The sequence below is a fragment of the Sciurus vulgaris genome (assembly GCF_902686455.1).
Source record: "Sciurus vulgaris genome assembly, chromosome: 9".
Lineage (NCBI taxonomy): Eukaryota > Metazoa > Chordata > Mammalia > Rodentia > Sciuridae > Sciurus > Sciurus vulgaris.
Genome location: NC_136469.1, coordinates 83,119,918 through 83,140,395, shown reverse-complemented (window position 1 = coordinate 83,140,395; position 20,478 = coordinate 83,119,918). Strand labels below are relative to the sequence as shown.

The 20,478-nt window shown below is 40.5% G+C and overlaps 1 protein-coding gene across 10 annotated transcripts in view; it reads left to right on the top strand.

Annotated features, from left to right (window-relative positions):
* SEPTIN11 (septin 11) overlaps positions 1–14,702 on the top strand; it is a 137,202-nt gene extending 122,500 nt beyond the window's left edge. For 4 of the 10 annotated variants that reach the window (XM_079154305.1, XM_079154298.1, XM_079154306.1 and 1 more), the window contains 4 exons: positions 4,084–4,216; positions 5,836–6,023; positions 11,807–11,874; positions 13,874–14,702. In XM_079154305.1, the coding sequence (XP_079010431.1) occupies positions 4,084–4,216; positions 5,836–6,023; positions 11,807–11,831 (346 nt within the window). In that variant the 3' untranslated portion in view covers positions 11,832–11,874; positions 13,874–14,702. Of the gene's footprint in view, positions 1–4,083; positions 4,217–5,835; positions 6,024–9,539; positions 13,411–13,873 lie in introns of those variants that run through there. The other 6 variants (XM_079154301.1, XM_079154300.1, XM_079154299.1 and 3 more) reach the window with 6 other exon arrangements.
* Positions 14,703–20,478: the final 5,776 nt, after the last annotated feature.

The window sequence follows — 20,478 nt, the reverse complement described above, 5'->3', positions numbered from 1 at the left end:
TAGGAAGGGCTATCTTTAGTATTTCATAGAGTGTTTGTATTACTGAAATAGAACAAAGGAACGGCCATAAAATTGAAGTCAATAGCCACTGGATGCATTCAAATCCAAGTCCCCCCACCCTGGTACTGGGGATTGAACCCAGGACCCCACACATACTAGGCAAGTGCTCTACCACTGAGCTACTTCCCCAGCTCATTCAAATCCAGATAGTGCTGAAGAACACTGGGAAGAGAGCCTGAGGTTTGTATTCAAGCCTTGGCCCTGTTACTACTCATATCCTCAACCTATCAGGACCTGAGTTTCTTCATTTGGACCAGATCAGGGGACAGATCAAATCGAGTAACAGGACTTTCTATAATGGGCCAGTTCTGCAAGCTATGTGGTCTCATCATAAGAATTCTACTCTTGTCAATTGAAAGAATCCACAGACCACAGTATAAATACATGGGCTTGGCTGTGTTTCAGTAAAGCTTTATTTATAAAACCAGGTGTGATGGACCCAAATTTGGTTCTTTGGCTATAATTTCCAACACCTGGGCTAGATATAACCTGGAGCCTGTGAATTACCTGTAAAACGTAAAATGTGTGATTGAGTTTGTTAGAGGTAATTTGCCCTATGTTCTTTTCAATTCTGAAATCTGTGGAATATGGAGAGTCTGTGATGCTACCCTTAGCTCTCTACCACCATCAAGAAAGGCCAGATGACCCAGGGCTCCATAGGTTTCTGGGAACCTAGGGATGCTGGGCATTCCCCCCTGGTGCTGGCTTGCCACCTGCTCTGCTGCCTCTGTTGCTGGCATTTAAATTAAGGCATCTCCTGCAAGCTCAGAATAAGTGCCCACCAGGGTCAGTGGAACTGGGTAGGTCCAGCAGAGTTTCTGCAAGACCTGGGGAGCTACTGGGCCGAACCACTGCTCTGGCCACCCTATAGACAGAGGCTTCAGAATTGGTAGTAGATAACATTGAGGCTACCTGACTTGTAGAGAACTTATCTCCCCATTTACATTTGGCCCCTTTTCTACTGACCTTAAATTTCCTTTTTGATGTTAAAATGGTAAGATCTATATACCTATAAGTTTATTACCAAGGTCTTTACTCTTTGCCCTATATAAAAAAAATAAATAAAAGTAGGGGAAAGCAGACCTTCTAAAAATCAATACTTTCTGTCCCCTTAATAAGTAGGACCCGGCCTCCCATTTAAACTGGAAACATGTTCTCCTTCTAGAGAGCCACTCACTCAAATCGGGTCCCTCTAACTATAGGAAAGATCATTTGGAACATACACTTGGCATTGATTCACACATGATGGTAAGTAGCAGTGTGAGATGAGTTTGATTTCCTTTTCTTGGAAACCACTACTTTAAAAGGGCTGAGTCTTTCCCCCATGGAGTCACTGTCCCCACCCAGCACTTCCTGTGCACTTCGGACCACTGAGGGAGGAATGGAGTTAGGTGGCCTCTCTTGAAGGATGGCAGAAATCAGGAAAAGCAGAAACCACAGTTGATTTCAGGAACTTCCCAGGATTTCAACTTCAAAATCATCATTCCTGGATGTTCTTAGAAGATTTTTTCCCCCTATATGAGTTTAGGATGACCTTGGAGGAATCTAAATGAAAACCTTAGGGTTTTTTTTAATATTCTCAAAGTAGAAGATTCCTATGTGGGTGTTTGCTGAAGTTTATCCTTCCTTTTAAGCATACCATGCCCATCCTGTATCATGTGTCCGAAGCAGAGTGACCTCTAAGGCCAGTGCCAGTAGTGGCCGTCATCACCTGTATGTGTTACGCAGTGAGACAGAATGAGGAACAGGGCTGCTGGTGACCGAAGAATTCAAGCCTTAGAAGCGCACCAGAGGCAGTAAAGTTAATGGAGCCTGGCCCTGGGGTTGTCCTTGAACCTGCCTACAGAGTGCTGTCTTTATTGCCTCCTGGCAGAGTGCATAGATACCCAGGCATCAGCCTACCCTCCTGTGTCTACTCACACCCGTGAGTGCCCACTGCTGCTGTGCAGCCTTAGAACTCACTTCCACCCAACCAGAGCACCCATCCCTTCCCTGGGCCCAGGGCTCTCGTTCCCCAACTCCCTTTTAGAGTAAATGTGGGAGAGGATGTAGGCCACCACTGAGACCTGACCCATGTCTCCCTTGGCTATTCCCCACTTCTTTTCTCCTGAGATACCATTGCCCAAACTGCTTCTTCCTCCTCACAAAATATCCCCTCTTGACTCACCACCAGTCAGCTCACAGAAAGTGCTCATTACCATTCTCTTTCTATTCTTTATACTTCAATAAATCCTACTCTTTTCACTCTTAAATTTTTTTTTTCATGTCCATGAGACCCATTCAATTTTAGGAGTATCTAGGGTTCGGTTCACTGGTGTGGAGAAAGAGTAGAGCTCTCATCTGAATGAGGCAACGTGGGTTCAGTCCTGCTCTGTCCCTTCTTCATGGTATGGCCTGCAGAAATCACCAAGTACCCGTGTGTTCTGAGGTTTTCCAACTGTAAAATGGGAGGCAGTAGATGCCTACCTTTCTGAGTTATAAGGATTAAATGAATTCACATGTGTGAATTGCTCCATTAAAAATCCTGGTAGTGATGGTTGCACTCTGGCATGCCCTCCACTGGATGATCACAGGAGATTCCAACAGTGAGAGGGTGATATGTGAATTGCCAAAATGAAGGATGAACGCAAGTATTAGGGTTCATTCTCTCTTCCCTTGATTTCCACAAACAAAACCCTTCCTCTCCCATGGGCTGCTAAAAAGAAAATCAGAAGATGGTTTCAGACCAGTCTGAAAACTTGTGAACCAATTGCAGATTTCTCCTTTAGAAAAGGGTGTTAATAACTGCAACTAAAAATCAAGTGTGAAGAGCTAAAAATAGCAAATGATATCATTTCTTTAGGTATCTGTGAGTGGATGATATAGAGCCAGTTCCTTCTGAACTGGGGTTTGATAGCTGGAAATACTATGGTTTCTAGAATCTGTGGGTAATAACAGCTCAACTGGTGGAGGCGACTGGGGAATAGGACTCTGGGTGTTACAGTTTTTCTAAATTATTTGTAAGTAACTGAATTTTGTTTGGTTCCTTGGGCTAAGGTTTTAGGATTCTTTCTCCTATGTTGCTATGATTATCACTTCCCATGTCATGTACCTAGGGTAGCATCTGTTGAGCCTTTTTCCCTGTGCTGGCCCAGGATGGCAGAACCACTACCAGCCTTGTGGCTGAGACCAGTCTCGCTCATGGCAAAGGTACCCATAGGCTTTCTCAAGGACAGTCTTTGTTCTGACTTAGAGATAAAGCTGCGTTATGGCTATAGTATAAAATATTAGGCTCTCAGTTCTGTAGACAGGAAGGAGATGGTGTTTAAAATGAAAATAAGACTCCTTCCTGCACTGTTTGCATTTGGTAATATGACTTGAAAAGTGGCAATTTTCTATTCTGCCCTTAGAAGTACTCTTGTCTCGCTAGTTTTTTTCACTGAGTCTGTTTTTCAGATTGAGGGCTGGAGGGAGATGAGTGGAGGAAGGGGAACACTTATTAAGCACTGATTGTTTGTCAAATGCTTTACTCACTTGCCCTGCATCTAATTCTAATAATCACATCCCAGAAGGTAAGTGCTGTTGTAACCACATCTCCCAGTTGCAGGGTTGGAGAGACTGGTCCTTTCCCAAGGTCAGTCAGTTGGTGGGGCCAGCATTCCAAACCTGCTCTGTCTGACTCCATTCCCTATTCATTTCACCCCCTACACTAGGCCATCTTCATCTACTAAAACTCAAAATCACATCTTCAGCCCAGGCTTTCCCTGTGTGGACGTACATGAGGTCAAACTTGGCTGGTTAGTGATATCCCTTAGTGTAACGATGTGTTTACTGACTCATCTTGTTTCTCAATGCACCTGTCTTTTCAATCCCAGCATAAACGACTTTTTATTTTTTTTTAAACTTTCACTTGATTTGAGTTTTAACATGGTAGGCATCAGCTGTATCTATTTTATGGAAGTAGACGGGTAGAAATGATATAAACTGAAATTTCTTAACTATGCAATTTCATAACCCTGCTGTTGGTGTGTGAATTTTGAATAGTCTTCAGGAAACATATGAAGCAAAAAGGAACGAATTCCTGGGAGAATTGCAGAAGAAAGAAGAAGAGATGAGGCAGATGTTTGTTATGAGAGTAAAGGAGAAAGAGGCTGAACTTAAAGAGGCAGAGAAGGAGGTAAGCTATCTGTTCTCCGGCAAGAAACAGAAATGTAGGAGAAGTACTTTAATAATACTTGGCATTTTATAGGATTTCATGCCAGTCCAAGTACTTGCTGCACACATTTTATCATGAGTGGCATCTAATCTGGCAAGAAGAGTGGGCCGGATAATCCTATCTTCACTTTGCAGATGATAAACTGGGCACCATAAAGTTAGCATGATTTTTACAGTGACATATCTAGTTAGTATTAATACCAATAATAACATTACATCTTGGGTTTCTAGACCTGATCATATGGCCTTTGCAACTCTGTATTTCTTCAGTTTACAGTTCTTGAAATATGACAGTCAGGATTCTGGGACTATTACTGTTATCTTAGTCTATCAGACAACTCAGCTAAACAGTAGAGGGCACTTCCTGGTGGGTTGCAGTCTGAAGCAAAACCCATGCTCCACATCTGTGCCCAGGTTTCTCTCTTTCCGGCATGCACTTCCTAATTCAGTGTGGTTTCCACCCCCAGGCTAAACTAACTTCATCCTAAAAGTTTACATGAATTTTGACCATAACGCTCATCCCATTCTCTTTGAGAGACGGAGACATCTGCTTCTGCTGGTAGATAATAAGTATCTCAAAAGCTTGACCTATAGCTCAATACTTCTCTAAATGAAATCATCTAAGTAACTTTATCTTATTCAATTTATCTTTAAAAGACTAGTGAAACTTAGAGGTTATTTAAATAACTAAGCACTCATGATGGTTTTGCTACAGAGAAAGGAAAATTGAGCCTTACTTTCTATGGCTTTAAGAACCAAATGGATGATGAGTAAGAATTTAGGATGCTCTAGTAAACATTCCTTCCCTCTCTTCTTCTCTTCCTGCCTCCCTCCCTCTCTGTGTTTGTTTCTTTTTTTTCTTTCTTTCTTTCTTTTTTTTTTTTTTTTTTCGGTGCTGGGGATTTGAACCCAGGGCCTTGTGCTTGTGAGGCAAGCACTCTACCAACTGACCTACATCCCCAGCCCTGTTTTTGTTTCTGAATGTGTGTGTCTGTGTCTGTGTGTCTGTATGTTTGCTGGAAGTTGAACCCAGAGCCTCATGCATGCTGGGAGGCACTCTACCACTGAGCCACCCACGCCCCATCCTGTGCTTGTGATTTTTAAAATTCATCTTGTCAAGGGCCAGAAATTTCTTAACACATCTTTAAATAGAAAATACATATATAGCTAATGAATATATATTAGCTACATATACAGAGAGATATGTGTTTATATCTCTGTAGTCATTGTATGTTATATCTTAAGTAAATGTATTTTTATATGGTGAAAAAGAACCAGAAATAAAGAAGCATTTTTACCACCAGAGTGGATTTTTTGTTTTCTTCTTTTTGCTTTTTATCAGGGTATTCAAGGAATTTGTAGCCCTGAGGAGCTCAAGTGACAGAGGAGCCTAGGACTCAGGGATGCTCTGAGCATCTTAGCCTGACTCCTCCAGTAAGCCACTGAAATAGCACTTCACTCCTGCAGTGAAAGCACAGGCAGCCACATGATGCACCTTCTGTTTTTGAGCAGATTCACAGTCCTACGTTGGTAAGAGTTTCGCTCCCTTCACCAAACTCGTCTTCCTCTTTTTCTCTCCAGCTTCACGAGAAGTTTGACCTTCTAAAGCGGACACACCAAGAAGAGAAGAAGAAAGTAGAAGACAAGAAGAAGGAGCTGGAGGAGGAGGTGAACAACTTCCAGAAGAAGAAAGCAGCAGCTCAGCTACTACAGTCCCAGGCCCAGCAGTCTGGGGCCCAGCAAACCAAGAAAGACAAGGATAAGAAAAAGTAAGCAGGTGCCACCCCATCTACTGGGGACCTCTAACAGTTTATTCCTCTTGCATGTCTGCTTTTCCCATTGACAGACTGGAAACTGGTCTATTACCAGAAAAATAAAAGGCGAGTATTTTCTCTACAGTGCAGGGAAGATGATAAATGTTTTTAAAAGTATTTTTAAAGGGTACACAAGGATTAATTTATAAAACTTGACCACGTTGATCAAGCAATCAGGACTGGACTAACCTGTCATCTCCCATAGCATCGTCTGCACCAACGCTAGGATTCTCAGAGAAGACAGGTTTATTTCTCTTCAGTACTTCTGAAGACGGTTCTCATGATTCTTTTGATAAAGAAAATCTTAAAACCGTGATTGTTAAAATTGTTTTCCCACTCTGTTTTGTAAGGCCTGGCAAGCCAGTCATTGAGAGTTGCATTCCCAAACTAAAACAGCGGGAAGAGCTGCTTGTAGCCACTGGTTTTCTTCTAAATTCAATAAGATGTTGAATTATCTTATTGTGAAATGCAGTCAAAATGCCCTTCCAGTCCAACCTCAAGTCACAGCTGTACCCACCCACACAAAAGAATTTTAAAATGTGGTCTCGACTGAATGTGCCAAAGGCTCAGATTCTGCTCTTGAGTTGGTCACTTCTCATGATGCTCAGTAGCAGCTATCTGAACCCAGGGGAAATCTGAGCTTCCTTGAAATTCTGTCATTTGAAGCTGTCCTTTGAATCACTTTAAAGAATAGAGAGTGAGTTCTATGATAATAGCTGCTGGTTATAGTAAGTAGAGTGATAAGATGACCTTTGAAGGAAATCTTTGCGGTGACCCAATAGCAAGCCCACAGCTATGACCCTCCTCTGTCTCTTTAATCTGCCATGCTCTTAGGGCAGCTGTGAAGCAACTTGGAGCTTACTTCAGGATTCTTGCTCTTCAGCCTTAGGTGTCACAGGGTTCTAGGGAAAGAGCAGACAACTAAGCAAACCGCAAAAATATTGGTAAGAAGGCAAAGAATTACATTCTTTGAAAATATAGCACATAGGATTCAGTGTCTGCATGATATTAATTGAGGCAGCTGTAGGGAAAAGTGAGCACAGCTGTTGTCCCCGTAGTCCTACTTAATATGGGTAGGCCCTTCCCTAAGGAATCTTGTGAGGATGCCTGTTACAGATCAAAAGGTACTGCCACAATGACACATTGAGAGAATATTAGGTTATGCTTTGTATACCGACTTTCCAATCTTTGAAATAGCAGAAAATGTGTCAGAAGAGTAAAGGAGCAGGCATCTTTTCTCAGCAATAACAGAAATAGTTGGTGTAGGTGAGGTATGATTTTTAACTGGTGTGGGTACAGATGTAAGTGACCAAAGGAGTCCAAGGGCCCGAGATTTGGTTATCCTGGATTAATTCTTAGAGAATCAGTTGCCCAGATCATAATCCAGTAAGAAAATGCTTCTTAGCTATGTGTGTTGGAAGAGTGTCTGACACTATGGTGGTGTTCTCCACACACAGATTCAAAGGCTACTTGACTCTTCCAGTGAAGACACATGAAAGCCATTTGGCATTGTACCCTTTATCCAGACTAACCCAAGATAAAAATAGGGGTGTGTGTGTGTGTGTGTGTGTGTGTGTGTGGGTGGGTGGGTGGTATGTGTTTACATGTATGTCTGTAGGTGTGGATGAGAGAAAAAGCTGCTGATTCAGCTTAGAGAACCCAAAGTCTAGGTTTTCTTCCCTGAAGCACTAAAGTGCATCAAGGTACAGGTCTTAAAGCTAAAAATGTTTATAAAAGACCAGCAATGTTAAAGAATACTCATGTATACTGGATGTGCCTTTAAGCAATGAAAATCCCAAGAGCTGATCAGTATTGTGCCTCCATTAAAAAATAAAAAATCTACATACTAACAAACTTCCCAACACAGGGAGCTTTTTTCTTGCCCCTTTAATATGTTAGCTTATTTTTTTTCCATCTTGGGCCTTACCAATTAAGCTTTTCTAAAGTTTACATGAAGTTGGGGTAATTCTGTTTTAGCTCTATTTATATATTCTCGTTTGTTATTAATGGTATCAAGACTTGGTTCATAATAGTCACCAGGTTCTTGCGCCCGACAATGGCACGTATCTCTCTTGTATAGTGAAAGCAATGACTAGTTGGAGGCCTGAAGCATCACAGTCAACAAAAGTCCACCCCTCTTATTGCCTGTGGCAGCGGAGGGGTTTTGGTTAGAGAGGCCCACAGAAAGACAGTAACCAGGGCAACCAGAGCAGCACCTTGAACAGAAATAGCCTCTTCCTCTTAGCGTAGTTGGATCAGGTGCTAGTTGTTGCCACAGTCACCTCTTAGGAGCTGGCTTTGTTTGAGGTAGGAAATGTACAAAGACACTTTTTTTTTTTTTTTTTTTTTAATCTGCTATGCTTCCCCCTCCAGGCTTACCTTAGTTTTTCTAATAGTTTTACATTCTCTTTTTCTATTCTAATGACACGCTCCTTTTTTAACATAGGTAAGGCTTTATACTTCTCCTTGACCTGTAGTGGCATGGGAGTATATAACATTTCCTAAGATTACAGACAAAGTAGAACTAACCCTGGTACTGCCATTAGCTGGACCCCACCTTCTGCCATCTCTGGCCACCAAGTCACTTTCCTTGTTTGCGGCTACACCACAGTGGTGGGACTGCCCGAGGGTAAGTTGTTCAGTGGACAGTGTTCATCTCTTCTGAAAACAGTTTACACAATTGCCAGTAGGCATTAGCTGATTAAAATGCATCTATTCCAAAAGAAAGCTTTCAAATTCATCATTTAAAAACTGGCATGGAGTAACAGTTTACACAACCATCTACTCACCTTTGTTTTTAAGCACACGTACATTTTGATTTTTGCTAAGGAATAAAGTTGCATGTTTTGAACTTGCCTAAAATTAGACATGGATCTTGGGTTTGGCATTGCTTTGTTCCTTGAAAAGGGGGAAAGCTCTTGGCATTGCTGTAACTGTAACCATATAATGATCTTTTTTTGTCTTTCCCAACTAAATTAGTAGCATGTCTTCATCCACTATATTCCAATCCCCAAGCTATTTTAGATGTTTTCAAGTCATTTGTACAAAGGCATTTATTGTGTATTTATTCTCTGACTCCTTTAGCAGCTCAAAAGTGGAAGACGAAGCTCCTATTCAGTGCTAATGTGATAACAACATCCAATAGATCATGGTTTTGTGTTATCTGAGAAAACAAAAACCAAAGAGTAAATCCTTCCACTGGAACATGCAGTGGTTTCAAGAAGTCACTCGTGAATTCTAAATTATGTGCAAGTGGAAACTAACCACATGTTCTTTAATTCGATATTAAAATTTTGCTTTTGCTTGTCATGTAGAATAGCCTACTCAGATTTTTGGTTTTAATTTCTGTCAGTTCCATAATCATTGCATGAGCATTCACCATCACTGAATGCTGGTGCTGGCGCTCCTAATTTTCCTTTCTTTTTTATTTATTATTATTTCTAACTTTTTTGTTTTGTTTTTAACTTGCAGTGCAAGCTTCACATAAAGCCTGGCAAGCCAAGGATGTTCCCGCATTCACCTGCTTTTGCAGTAATAGTGTATCTCTGCCATCTATGTCCTTTTGTTTTGTTTTGTTTTGCCCTTCCCCAAACACCAATAACTCTTAACTCATTTTGCTGAATGTTGTCGGGTGGTGGAAAACCATAGAACAAGGGAATAACAACAAAAGCTCTGTGCAGCTGGACTTTGTTTCTGGAAAAGTAAATGATTTGCCTTTCATGCCTGTTCCGAATGGCAGCAGGAAGCATGCCTGTTATTTGTATGTCGCTTTGGATCAAGGAAAGTGGGGTAAAATGCTACCTGTACGTCTGATGTGAAAACTTCTCACCGCCTCAGCAGCTGAACTAAAACCCTGAATAGCCATGACAACAACTTGCATTTTCTTGATTGTTCATCTCCATGATTGCACAATCCTGAACTCCCTGTCTTTTCTCCACACCAGCCACAAACTAAGATAGATTTGAACCTAGGCAGACAGGTGGGTGAACATCATAGATGACTCTTACATGTGCATGAATTTTTTGTTTTAACGGCTAACATTATTGGCTCAAGCTTGTGGTCTGTTCAAACTGTCTCCCCTTGGGTTGAGACTGTATCTGACCGCCCACTCAAAGCCTGGCCAAGTTGGCATGGGCTGGCAAAAGGAAATGATGATCATGTTCACGTTGACCAGTGTGTCCTTCATTCTCCCTCTGATCAAGATCTCAAAGGTCAGATCGTATATCACTGATTTTAAAAGAATCTCTCACTAAGGATGATGGGCTTCCCACAGTCTGCTTACAGTGGGGACTCTTTCCTAAGCAAACCTACATTTCCTCTCAGCAGGCTGAGGGGCCAGACCTTATAGACTGATTCCTGGACATTGGTACTTGTAATAAAAATTTTCACTAACCATGAGAGAGTTTCCACAAATACTTCACATAGAAAATTTGCTATAAATATGTCATCTATAGCACAAATTTGAGAGGACCTCATCAATTTAAGGTAAAAACTCTGGGAAGGCAGGCAACATAACCCATGAGTCAAAAAAAAAAAAAAAAGAAAGAAAGAAGGGAAATTCCATTTCCAGCTTCCTTGCTGATGTTTCAGATCCAGTTGTCTTGAGTGAACTCTGCACACTCGTCTCCTCACCATGACTGACTCTGCCTGCCCTTAGTGTCTCAGACCCACCATCTCATCCAGGGTCAGACTAACTCACATGCCAGGACATACACTACCTGCCTAATTTGTACAGAGAAGGCATATTTGATCGCTTTTCTGTGCTAGACCTTTCTCATGCTTATCTTTTCATATGCTTGTTCCCCTGACCCCACCCAGATCCTCCCAGCTTTCTAACTCTGTCATCTCTTGCTTCTTACTTAAAAGGATAACATTTCTCATGAACCCAATTCTTCATCTCTAGGTTCCCCTCTGACCGTCACTAGTTGGATGTTAAGTAAACAAGCTAGAATATGCTACACCTCCCCTCCTCCAACACACACTTTGTTTTTAAAGTAATAAGTACTTGATTCCAACAGAGATCTCCCCCGCCCACCCCAGTTTCCTCTGTCCCCAGTCATACTGAGGGGAAAGAAGGGACATTCTCCCATGAACTCTGAACTCTGATCCATGCTTAATTAGGCAAAGTAAGGAAATGAGTTTCACTGAAATGCAAACTAAGCTGGGAAAGATTACGAACTAGAATGGCAGCAGTTGTGGTCTTCCTAGGTTGAGGGGCCACAAGACCAACATTTTTGTCTTAGCTTTTGTTTTTATAGTGGTTCTAGTCTGAAGCTAACTGTCAGCACTAGATGGCATGCCGACTAACCATGGGCTGCATTTGCTCCTACGCTGAGCACCACACAAAAGCTTGAATCTTTGTGTCATACGCTTGTTCCAACCACTGCTTGTGTGAGCATTTTTGTGCCTTGTAACGAGAAAATACACTTTTCAATTGTATTTCTTGCATCCCTAAAAGCTTTTTAAAATAAGCTTAGCACGAAGCATCCTGCTGACTTTTTGATTCCAAGATTATTGATTGATTGGATTGATTTTTTTTTTTTTTTTTGCATTGAAATTTACACAACAAAATAAATGAGATGGAGAGTCAGGGAATAAAAAGTCAAAAGAAACATATAGAAGCTTTTTTTTTTTTTTTAAATGTGTTGCTTCTGAACTTTTTTCTACCACTGCTCCCCAGCCTGTTTAGTTTGTTATTGCTGCTCTTTTTCTTTCTGTATCTATGCCTTTTTTCACAGTAGTCCTTGGCTCTGCACGGAATAAATGATATCCTCAAATCTAATTGGATGTGCTTTCACCTTTGCATGTAAGTACAGTAGTAAGAATCCTTCCAGATCTTTCTAACTCTTTAAAATTAGAAAAAACAAATGGGATGGATGGACTTTTGTTTTTCCCCTTTTTTAAAATTTTTTATTTTTTTGGAGGGGGGTAGGGAGAGAATGATCTGAGTAACCTTTGTTCAAAACAAGTTAAATATATCTAAAGTGGCCATGTTTTTTTTTCACAATTTACATGTTTTTCAACATCTTGATTTCAGTTTGGAAATAAGAAATCCTGATCCCAGCCTGTGTTCTTTCTGCACAGTATCATGGGCATCATTAGAGGTTACACAGGGTCCTTGACTCTGACATATAAATTAGAATGAGAATCTACCACCTTCCACTGGAGCAAATCAAGAAGGAAAAAACCTTTTGCGCTGGGCCAACTTCACGATCACTTAAATTTTGGATCTTGATAAATGGCCTCTCTTTGGTGCTAACAATGACAAGTGGTCATTGGTGTTTTGTTTTTTTCTTTCTTTTTTTTTTTTTTTTTTTTTTTTTTTTGCCAGTTAGTTCTGGCTGTCCTCCCCCACATCTTCTGTTCAAATATAATAGCCATTTTTTAATTTCTTCTGAACTGCACATACCCACAACAGTTGTGCGTGTTGTAGGATGTGATGGAAAAGCACGTATGAAAATTGATTGCAGGTCAGAGATTGTTTTCCCAGCATAGGCTCTGCATTAATTGGTCAAGGTTTCGTCTAAATGGGCACCATCTCTCAACCAGGGACCTGTTTGATACAACACTGGGCAAGAAGTCTTATAATCTTCCTTCCCTGCTTTGTAACTCACCAGCAATAACGCTTATTCTCTGTATCTTGTGCACCTCCAATGAATGCATATGTTTTCCTCAATTTCTTGACATATCCATAAGTGTTTCACACAGTTTGTTGAGTTGGGTTTTTCAGCCGTTCCTGACCCACGTCATGCTGTCTCTGTGTGGTCCGACCAGAACTGTCCATTCAGATTCCTTGGCTTTGCCACTTGCAAGTGTCTGGAATTGTCAAGTCTCAGCTTCCAAAGTCCTGGTTCTGTTGGCAGGACACATGTGATGATTCTTTAGCAGGAATTATGACCTACAAAGTCTAGTTTGTATGTAGGTATGAAGGGAATTTTTAAAAATAAATGGAAAATTAAGCTGTGAACAGCATTAGAACTTTTGTCTATTTCTTAATTTTTAAAATATGCTGATATGCCTTAAACTGTAGTTGTAGATTCTTGTCATTTTGCTGTTTGAAAATAACCAATGTGTTTTCTAAAACTGTTGTGTAATCTACTTTCAGTGTTAAAGCAGAATTGTCATATGTAAGATGCATGTTAGACACTTGTCTTTTTTAAGAACTAAAATAATTGTATTATTGTGAAGTATCATTTTTTTCAAGTATGAAATTAATCACTCAGCAACGTGCTGCATAATTTGGTGTCTGTTAAGGTAGGAGAGTGGTGAACAGGTAATCTATGCATATATCACTAGTGCCAAGACGTTAAGCAGGGGAAAATATATTTTTACCCAAACGTTGTTTTGTGTGCCCTTTTGTGAGTTCTTTTTAGTCACTGCTTGATATACATATGAACATACACGTGCTTATCATATTGGATAAAAGAACTAGGGATGGCAGTGTCTCATGCCTTCTCGCCTGAAGTGGTGGGCTTCAGATGCTGCTCTGTTGGCAGCTCCAGCTTTGCCAAGACACTTGCCATGTTGTGTCCTCAGCTCACGTGTGGTCTCTGCACTCTTCCCTCCATTCCTATTCCTGCCTGCCCTGTGGATTCAGATGTCTGGGTGCCAGCAAAAGCATCCTCTTCCCTGGCCTTTGGAGCCCATGTTGCCACTGTGCCTTCAGCCATGCTCAGTGACATCCATCCCTCTAACGACACATCGCTGTTCTTTCACAGCTTGTTATAGAGAAGCACTTTTTTTTTTTTTTTTAAGGTTTTAAGAACCATATTTGAATCTGAACCTTTCTTTTTTCTCTTCTGTAGCTTCTTCTTTATGTAACCATCCTGTTGACAAGCCCTACTCTCTCCTAATGGACATAGAGCATTAGAAGAGCAGGAGCTGTCTGTTCACACGTGTTGGGGAAGAGTTACCTCATTTCCACCATCGCCTCCCGTTCTTTTAAAGTCTGGGTCAAATATTGCACTGCTGTTTGTATCTGTCAATGTTTGTTTACAGACCTGCCCACAGTGGCTACCAAAGTGACTTCACTAACAAAAATAGTTTAATAATATTAATTAAAAGGAAAAAGGAAATAGAGTGAAACAGAGAACTTGGGCGCAGACCCAGGGTCTTGTGCTGGAATCCTCTTCCTTAGCTGTCATGTTCTTGATGCTGCTGATCCAAGAACTCATGGACCCTAACCTGAGGTGGCCGCCACCTCCAGGGCAAACTTGATCTCATGGTGACTCCTGATCTCTCTGTCCCATGAGCAACATTCTGAACAGCCCCATCAGGATCCTCAGCCACCAACAGGTCATAAGATCTGGGCAACATGTTCTTTCCTTCTGTTAGTTTTGTGGGCTTGTGGGTTGTTTTGGTGTTTGGGATTATTTTTTTAAACATTTGATATTGCATGAACAGAGATGGCTGCAATTTTTTTCTTTGGAGTGTCCTATTGATACAATGTTTTTATTTTTCAGCTGACCATCTGCCTCTTGAGACAGAGAAGTGGGCATCCTTCCTTTAAATTCAGGAACCATTGTTGTTTTATTTGACCCTTTTTCTGTTACCCGCATCCTCTATATAAATTGTTTTGGGATTGGGATTCTGCTTTGGAAAAAAAAAAAAAAAAAGAAAAAGAAATTCTAGTTAGTCAGTTTTGCTTTTTGTATTTCTTATTCAAACTTACTTTTGGTATCAAAATTATGCCAGTTTTAAACTCGCTTCAAGGAGAAATATAAGTGAAGTTTAAGTCACAAAATTCTGTTTAATATGCTCTCTTCATCTGAGATACAACTTTAAAAAAAAATCTCTGTTACTAGGGTTTTGATCTTGAGGTCTTAATCATGTTTAAAATGAGATGATTTTTTCTGCCTCTGGGGCTCAATTTATATTTAAAGATACCTTAATATGATTTTTCTGATCCATCCCTGCCTTTTTATTTGTTGTGAGCTCTGCTTTACCTAGTGTCCATGGTTTTTCACCAGGACCCCTGTGTTCTGGTCCGTGAGAGATGAACCCCACACAAGTACATTCCTTCTCCCTCCCGGATGACAGCATCGTTACTAGGGGCTGAGTCAGTGTCTTCTCAGAGTGACCCAAGAGGTTTTCCCCACATTGTTTGCAAAATATCTGCTGGGAATCAAAGCATTCAGACTGGATCACTTCAGATACACCCACATCCAAACATACACCTCTGCCATTTGCAGGATCTGATTTCCAGTGCTGACTTGGTTGTGATGAGTCAGATTCAGGGCTAGATTACTTAAATAAGCTCTGTCTTTTGGGCAGTTTTCATAGTCAAGGGGCAATTTTCAAATTTGATAGTAGATAGCGGGACATAGTCATGCCTTTGGAGTTAACTTCTAAGTTCATTACTTACCTACAGCTTTGCTTATATGCATCTTTTTCAGCTCTAGTGGGTAGATTATAAAAACACTATTGGTGGCATGGGCTGGTCAGGATCCTTAGGAGTGGTCCCCTTTGTATGAGACGGTAATCTATGCTTCTGTTGGGCAGTGAGATGATGCAGCAACAGTGGCTGGTACTTTGAGTCCTGGAAAGAGGTTACTTGGAGCAATGAGATGAGCATGCTGGCAAGCAGCATTCTTTCCTTAGTATGCTTCCTATTACTAAATGAAGTGAAGTCAGATTCATCTGAGCCATTAGATGATCAAACCATGAGTCAAGAGCCATCTCCCTCATACTATGCCACAGTCTATAAAGACAGAAATCTAGTGATGTGACCAGTGGTTACAACTCTGATACCAGAATGACACATTATCATCTTGTAAGTAAAACACGTAAGTCTCATCAAAATCATGGTAATCACTGAAGCATTATTGGCTTTATTCTTAAGCCCCTTATATTTAATATCATAATGTCAACTTGATACTATTATTTTAAAAGCATTCTGCATCAGGTTGTAAAGTTTTTTTTTTTTTTTTTTTTTTGAGCAATGCTTAAAAGTATAGGTAGTATTATCTTTCTAAGTAGTGAAATATGTGGTATGAAGTTGCTATTCCTTTTTCAGCCTTGGCCCCAGGTTAGAGGCAGTCTAAGAATAATGTCTTCATAGGAACAGAGGCTGTTCTAAGCAGCTTAGCCTCCATGCAGTAACCTTACGGAAGCTTTGACCAAGTGCCTTGTTGTCTCTAAGGTAAACTGCCATTGACTTGGCTTTTTACCTCAGGTGGATACTTTTTTCAAGTGTTAGTGAAACTGGTAGGTTCTCAAGTTCTCCTGGCTGGTTAAGGGATGTGAAACCATCCTGGGGATAATTATCAGCAATAATAAAAATTACTGGGTTATCTCAAACTTGATTGTGGGAAAGAAAAGCAAGGAGAATTTAGCCATCTGAACTTATTTCCATGGGTGACAGCCTTTTTATTTTTCATTCCAACTTTAAAAAATATTACTTGATATTAGACAGACTCTGCCTAATACAGGCGTAGTCTAGGTGGTCTACTTAAGATTAGTATGACACAAGAATAAAGGAGACATCTGATCGTCTGAATCAGTACACATTGAGCCACAGCAAGTGAAAATAAGGCATCATCCCAATATGCTTGAACAAACCTTTTTCCCCATCAACAGGACTTACATGAAATTTCCTTCTTAGCTATTTATATTTTTGTCCACCATTGACACGGATTATGGATAAACAGTTCTGGATGTTTGAGAAGCTTAAGTACATAATTCTCGCTGTATTTAGGTGAACTTTCTACACAAAACCTTTTGTTTCACATATGATTTGCCATCTTTCTACCCTGGAGATTGACAGTGAGGGCACTAGGGCCCACTTGAATATATGACTTGAATTATCTAGTCTTTGTGACTGATGCCATCTGGCTTTCAGATCAGTCTCCAGCAAGAAACTGTCATTCCCAGGGCTCGTGAAGGAACTGAATAATTCATTCGAAAAGACCCTTGTGAACCTAAGTGTCCACTCACCTCCATTTTCAACCTTGCCATTCCTGACTAGTAACTCTATGTAAATGCAATCTGCTGGTTGTCAGTGGAACATCATGTGGAGTACAAGAGTCCACATCTGCCTCAAATCATTCACAGTACCATGAGTTGAATGGCCGTCCAGACCTTGTGAAAACTCTCTCAAAATTATGCCTCAGGAGAGGCAGAGGCTATTTTAATGAGGTCTGTCCCACAAAGAATGAATGTGTGTGTATGTGAATGAGGGGGAGTGGAATAACATTCCATCAGGAGCTGGGCTTAACCTGTTCTTTGTACAAGCTTTTAGAACTCTGACGAGTTGCAGATCTAGCTCTCCTTGCTTTTTACATCTACCCATACACCCTTTCCAAAAGCTTTATTTTGTGTAATGCACCAGGCCTACCTTAGGTGCTGGGGATAGAGCCACACGCTATTAATTGCACTTCTCCCTCTTTATACCTCCTAAGTACAGTAAATCTTTGGAGTAAAGGAAAAGGTAAGCCCTTTCCATGCTAACTTATCTGCTGAAGTAGATCATATTCTGAAAAATGAGTTTCTTTCCTCACCAGTTGCATTTCTCTGGTTCTTTGCCTGAGTTTGCCCTTCATTCAGGGGTGTCTGCTGCCTAACAAAATAAGCTGTTTCCAGGAAATAACAGTTCTCTGTGTCGGGTTATTAAAAAAAAAAAAAAAAAAAAATCCTTCTCTATAGTCTTAGCTATTTATTGTGTAACATAATAAGATTAACAGTTCTGACATTTGATCTGCTATGAAGATTATATGTTGAGTCTAAGATAAAGGAATGAGTTCTCATTCATCCTTAACTCAGAAGCTGGGAACTACAAAACTAGAATTATGAGCTCATATTTCTATATATGACATTGTTGGTTATGCATTTTTCAAGTGAAGAGTAATCAATAGATGGCACAAGGGGAGTTATTATCTTACACATCAGTATATCATAAAAACCACTAAGTTTATCACTGAGGAGAAAAAGGTTTTAGTTATTTTCTTGATGCATGCTGTGTACACTTGCTCTTTACTGTCCTAATGACTGGTGGAATCCAGCTCAAGCAGCAAGGTTTTAGGACCTGGCTGTTTTCACATCATCTCAATTTTATTTCTAGGCAACTTTGCAGGACTGCACAAAACTCACTAATTATGATGCTTAATTTGTAAAATTGGGTTTGTTTTTGGTTTGAGACTGGGTATTCATCCATTTTCTGTCCCTTCCCTGATCTTGCTGAAGTTTCATTTTACATGCCTCCTTAAGTGATCTGTACTCGTAACTACAAAAATTGTTGATACAGCGGCACTTTGTAACCAGTGTTCAACTGCTCATCACCTTTCAGGAAGCCCCCAAAAATTTCTTTCAGATATTTAAAAAGATGAATTATTCTTTTCCTGGAAGCACCATCTAGTGGCCAAAGCTCAAAGCATTATTTAATGAGTATAGTAGGCTCTCATTAACATAAAGGCTAATTTCAAGAATTTGTGAGGCTTTAGATGTAACATGTTAGTCCAAACTTCCTGATGTCAAATAGAAGGGTAAAGGTTTAAGACGAGTTATAAGTTGAACCTCTTTCAAACTCTACCCCTCAATTTGCTGATGAAACCAGGGATGCTCATCTCTCAGGATGATTGTCAGAAAGTTTGGCACAGGATCTTCCCTTTCCAGTTAAGAATGTACAAACTACCCTAGAAAGAAGATAAGCTACCCACCATGTTGGCTGAGCAACAATAGCTTAGTAACATTGTCTGCTCAAGGGAAAAGATCACCATGCTGCTTTGGGCAGTAATGTTCAAGTACAACTTACCTTCTTGCTTCAGAAACTTTAGTTACCTGGGAAGCTTGACAATCAAGGTATGTGAAGAGGAGACACCACAGAAGTGGTTGGCTCTAACAGAAAATAAGCAGTACCTCTTGGATGGGCAGACACTGATCTCTCAATTCCCTCAACAGCGGGGTTAGCTGAATCAAGAGCTGCCCTCTAGGAATATTTCTCAAAAGTCAGTTACATCTGCTTTCTTTGGTGTTTGTGAGTACTCATTCCCAGCTGTTCTTCCCCCTCCACACTAAGACAGCCATCTGTCTAAAGGGAAAACATTCAGTTCCCCACAGATAACTTCATATCAATCTTTCAGTGAATAGCTTCTCCTAGTTTCATCTTCAAGAGCTAGAGCATGTTCTTCCACTTTTTCGATGGGAGTATTAAGAGAATAACTACTATGCCATCAAGTTTCCTCTTCTTTCCAGAGGCTTCATGGAGTAAGTCTTTTAACCACCAGGAGGCACCAAGCAAGTAAAATACATAGTTTGAGTTTCCAAATCTTGGATGTAATACCAAGATACCAACCTGGGACAGGTTAAGTAGTTTTGGATAAAAAGGGAGTAGATGGAATATTCTTAATAAATAGTTCAATATTTGCTATTTCTCAAGCCAAACTTCTCAAAGAGCCCATAGAAGGTTGTGAGGAAGGGGGCTGAATTCTCTAGAATTACCAGGGAAGATACCATTGGAAGGGTACCCAGGAAGGTCAAGTCTCAAGTACTCTTATAACTTGAACTTTGAGGCATGAGAGCTAGTAGTCCAGTCATCCATTTAATTGTTTCCCATGAAAACAATAGTTTCCAAACTGATTTACATTTGGGACAGGGTCTTGCTAAGTTTCCCAAGCTGGTCCCAAACTTTGAGCTCAAGCAATGCTCCTACTTCAGCCCCCCAAGTAGCAGGGATTACTGGTATGCAGCAGCACACTTACCTTTTTTGGGGGACAGGGAATGTACTGGAGATTGAATCCAGAGGCACGGGACCACTGAGCTACATCCCCAGCCCTTTATTTAAAAGACGGGTCTCACTAAGTTGCCAAGACTGGCCTCAAACTCACTATTCTGTCTCCAGAGTTGCTGGGTTTATGGGTGTATGCCATCGCACCTGACTACCCTACTTTTAATACTAGAAAACCTTAAGATCAAGTGATGCAAGTCCTATTGTCCTCTGATGTTGCTCAACTTGGAAGCTCCAGGACTACAAATCAAGCATTCTTAAACTCTGGACTTAATTTTACCCCTAGCTTCCTACATAATCAAAACTATGTCACCTGTTAAGTGTGGAAGGAGGGGACTGAGGAGACTAAGTGCCATTTGTTTTGTGGACACTGAATATATATAGTTATAAACTTCTCCAGCTTCCATAATTTAGAATTGAGAAATGGAATCAGATGAAATCAAGTTGTTGGATTTTAAAAAATAAGTGTCTTAAGCCAATCCTTGCTATCTTCAGTAACAATTCCTTCATCATCTTTCCTCATTCCCTGTACTTAGACATGAGCAAATGAGTCCCCTTCAATTTTACTTTAAGGGCTAGGGTTATGGCTCAGTGGTAGAGTGCTTGCCTAGCATGTGTGAGGTACTGGGATCAATTCTCCACATATAAATAAATGAGTAAAATAAAGGTCCATCAACAACCAAAAATTTT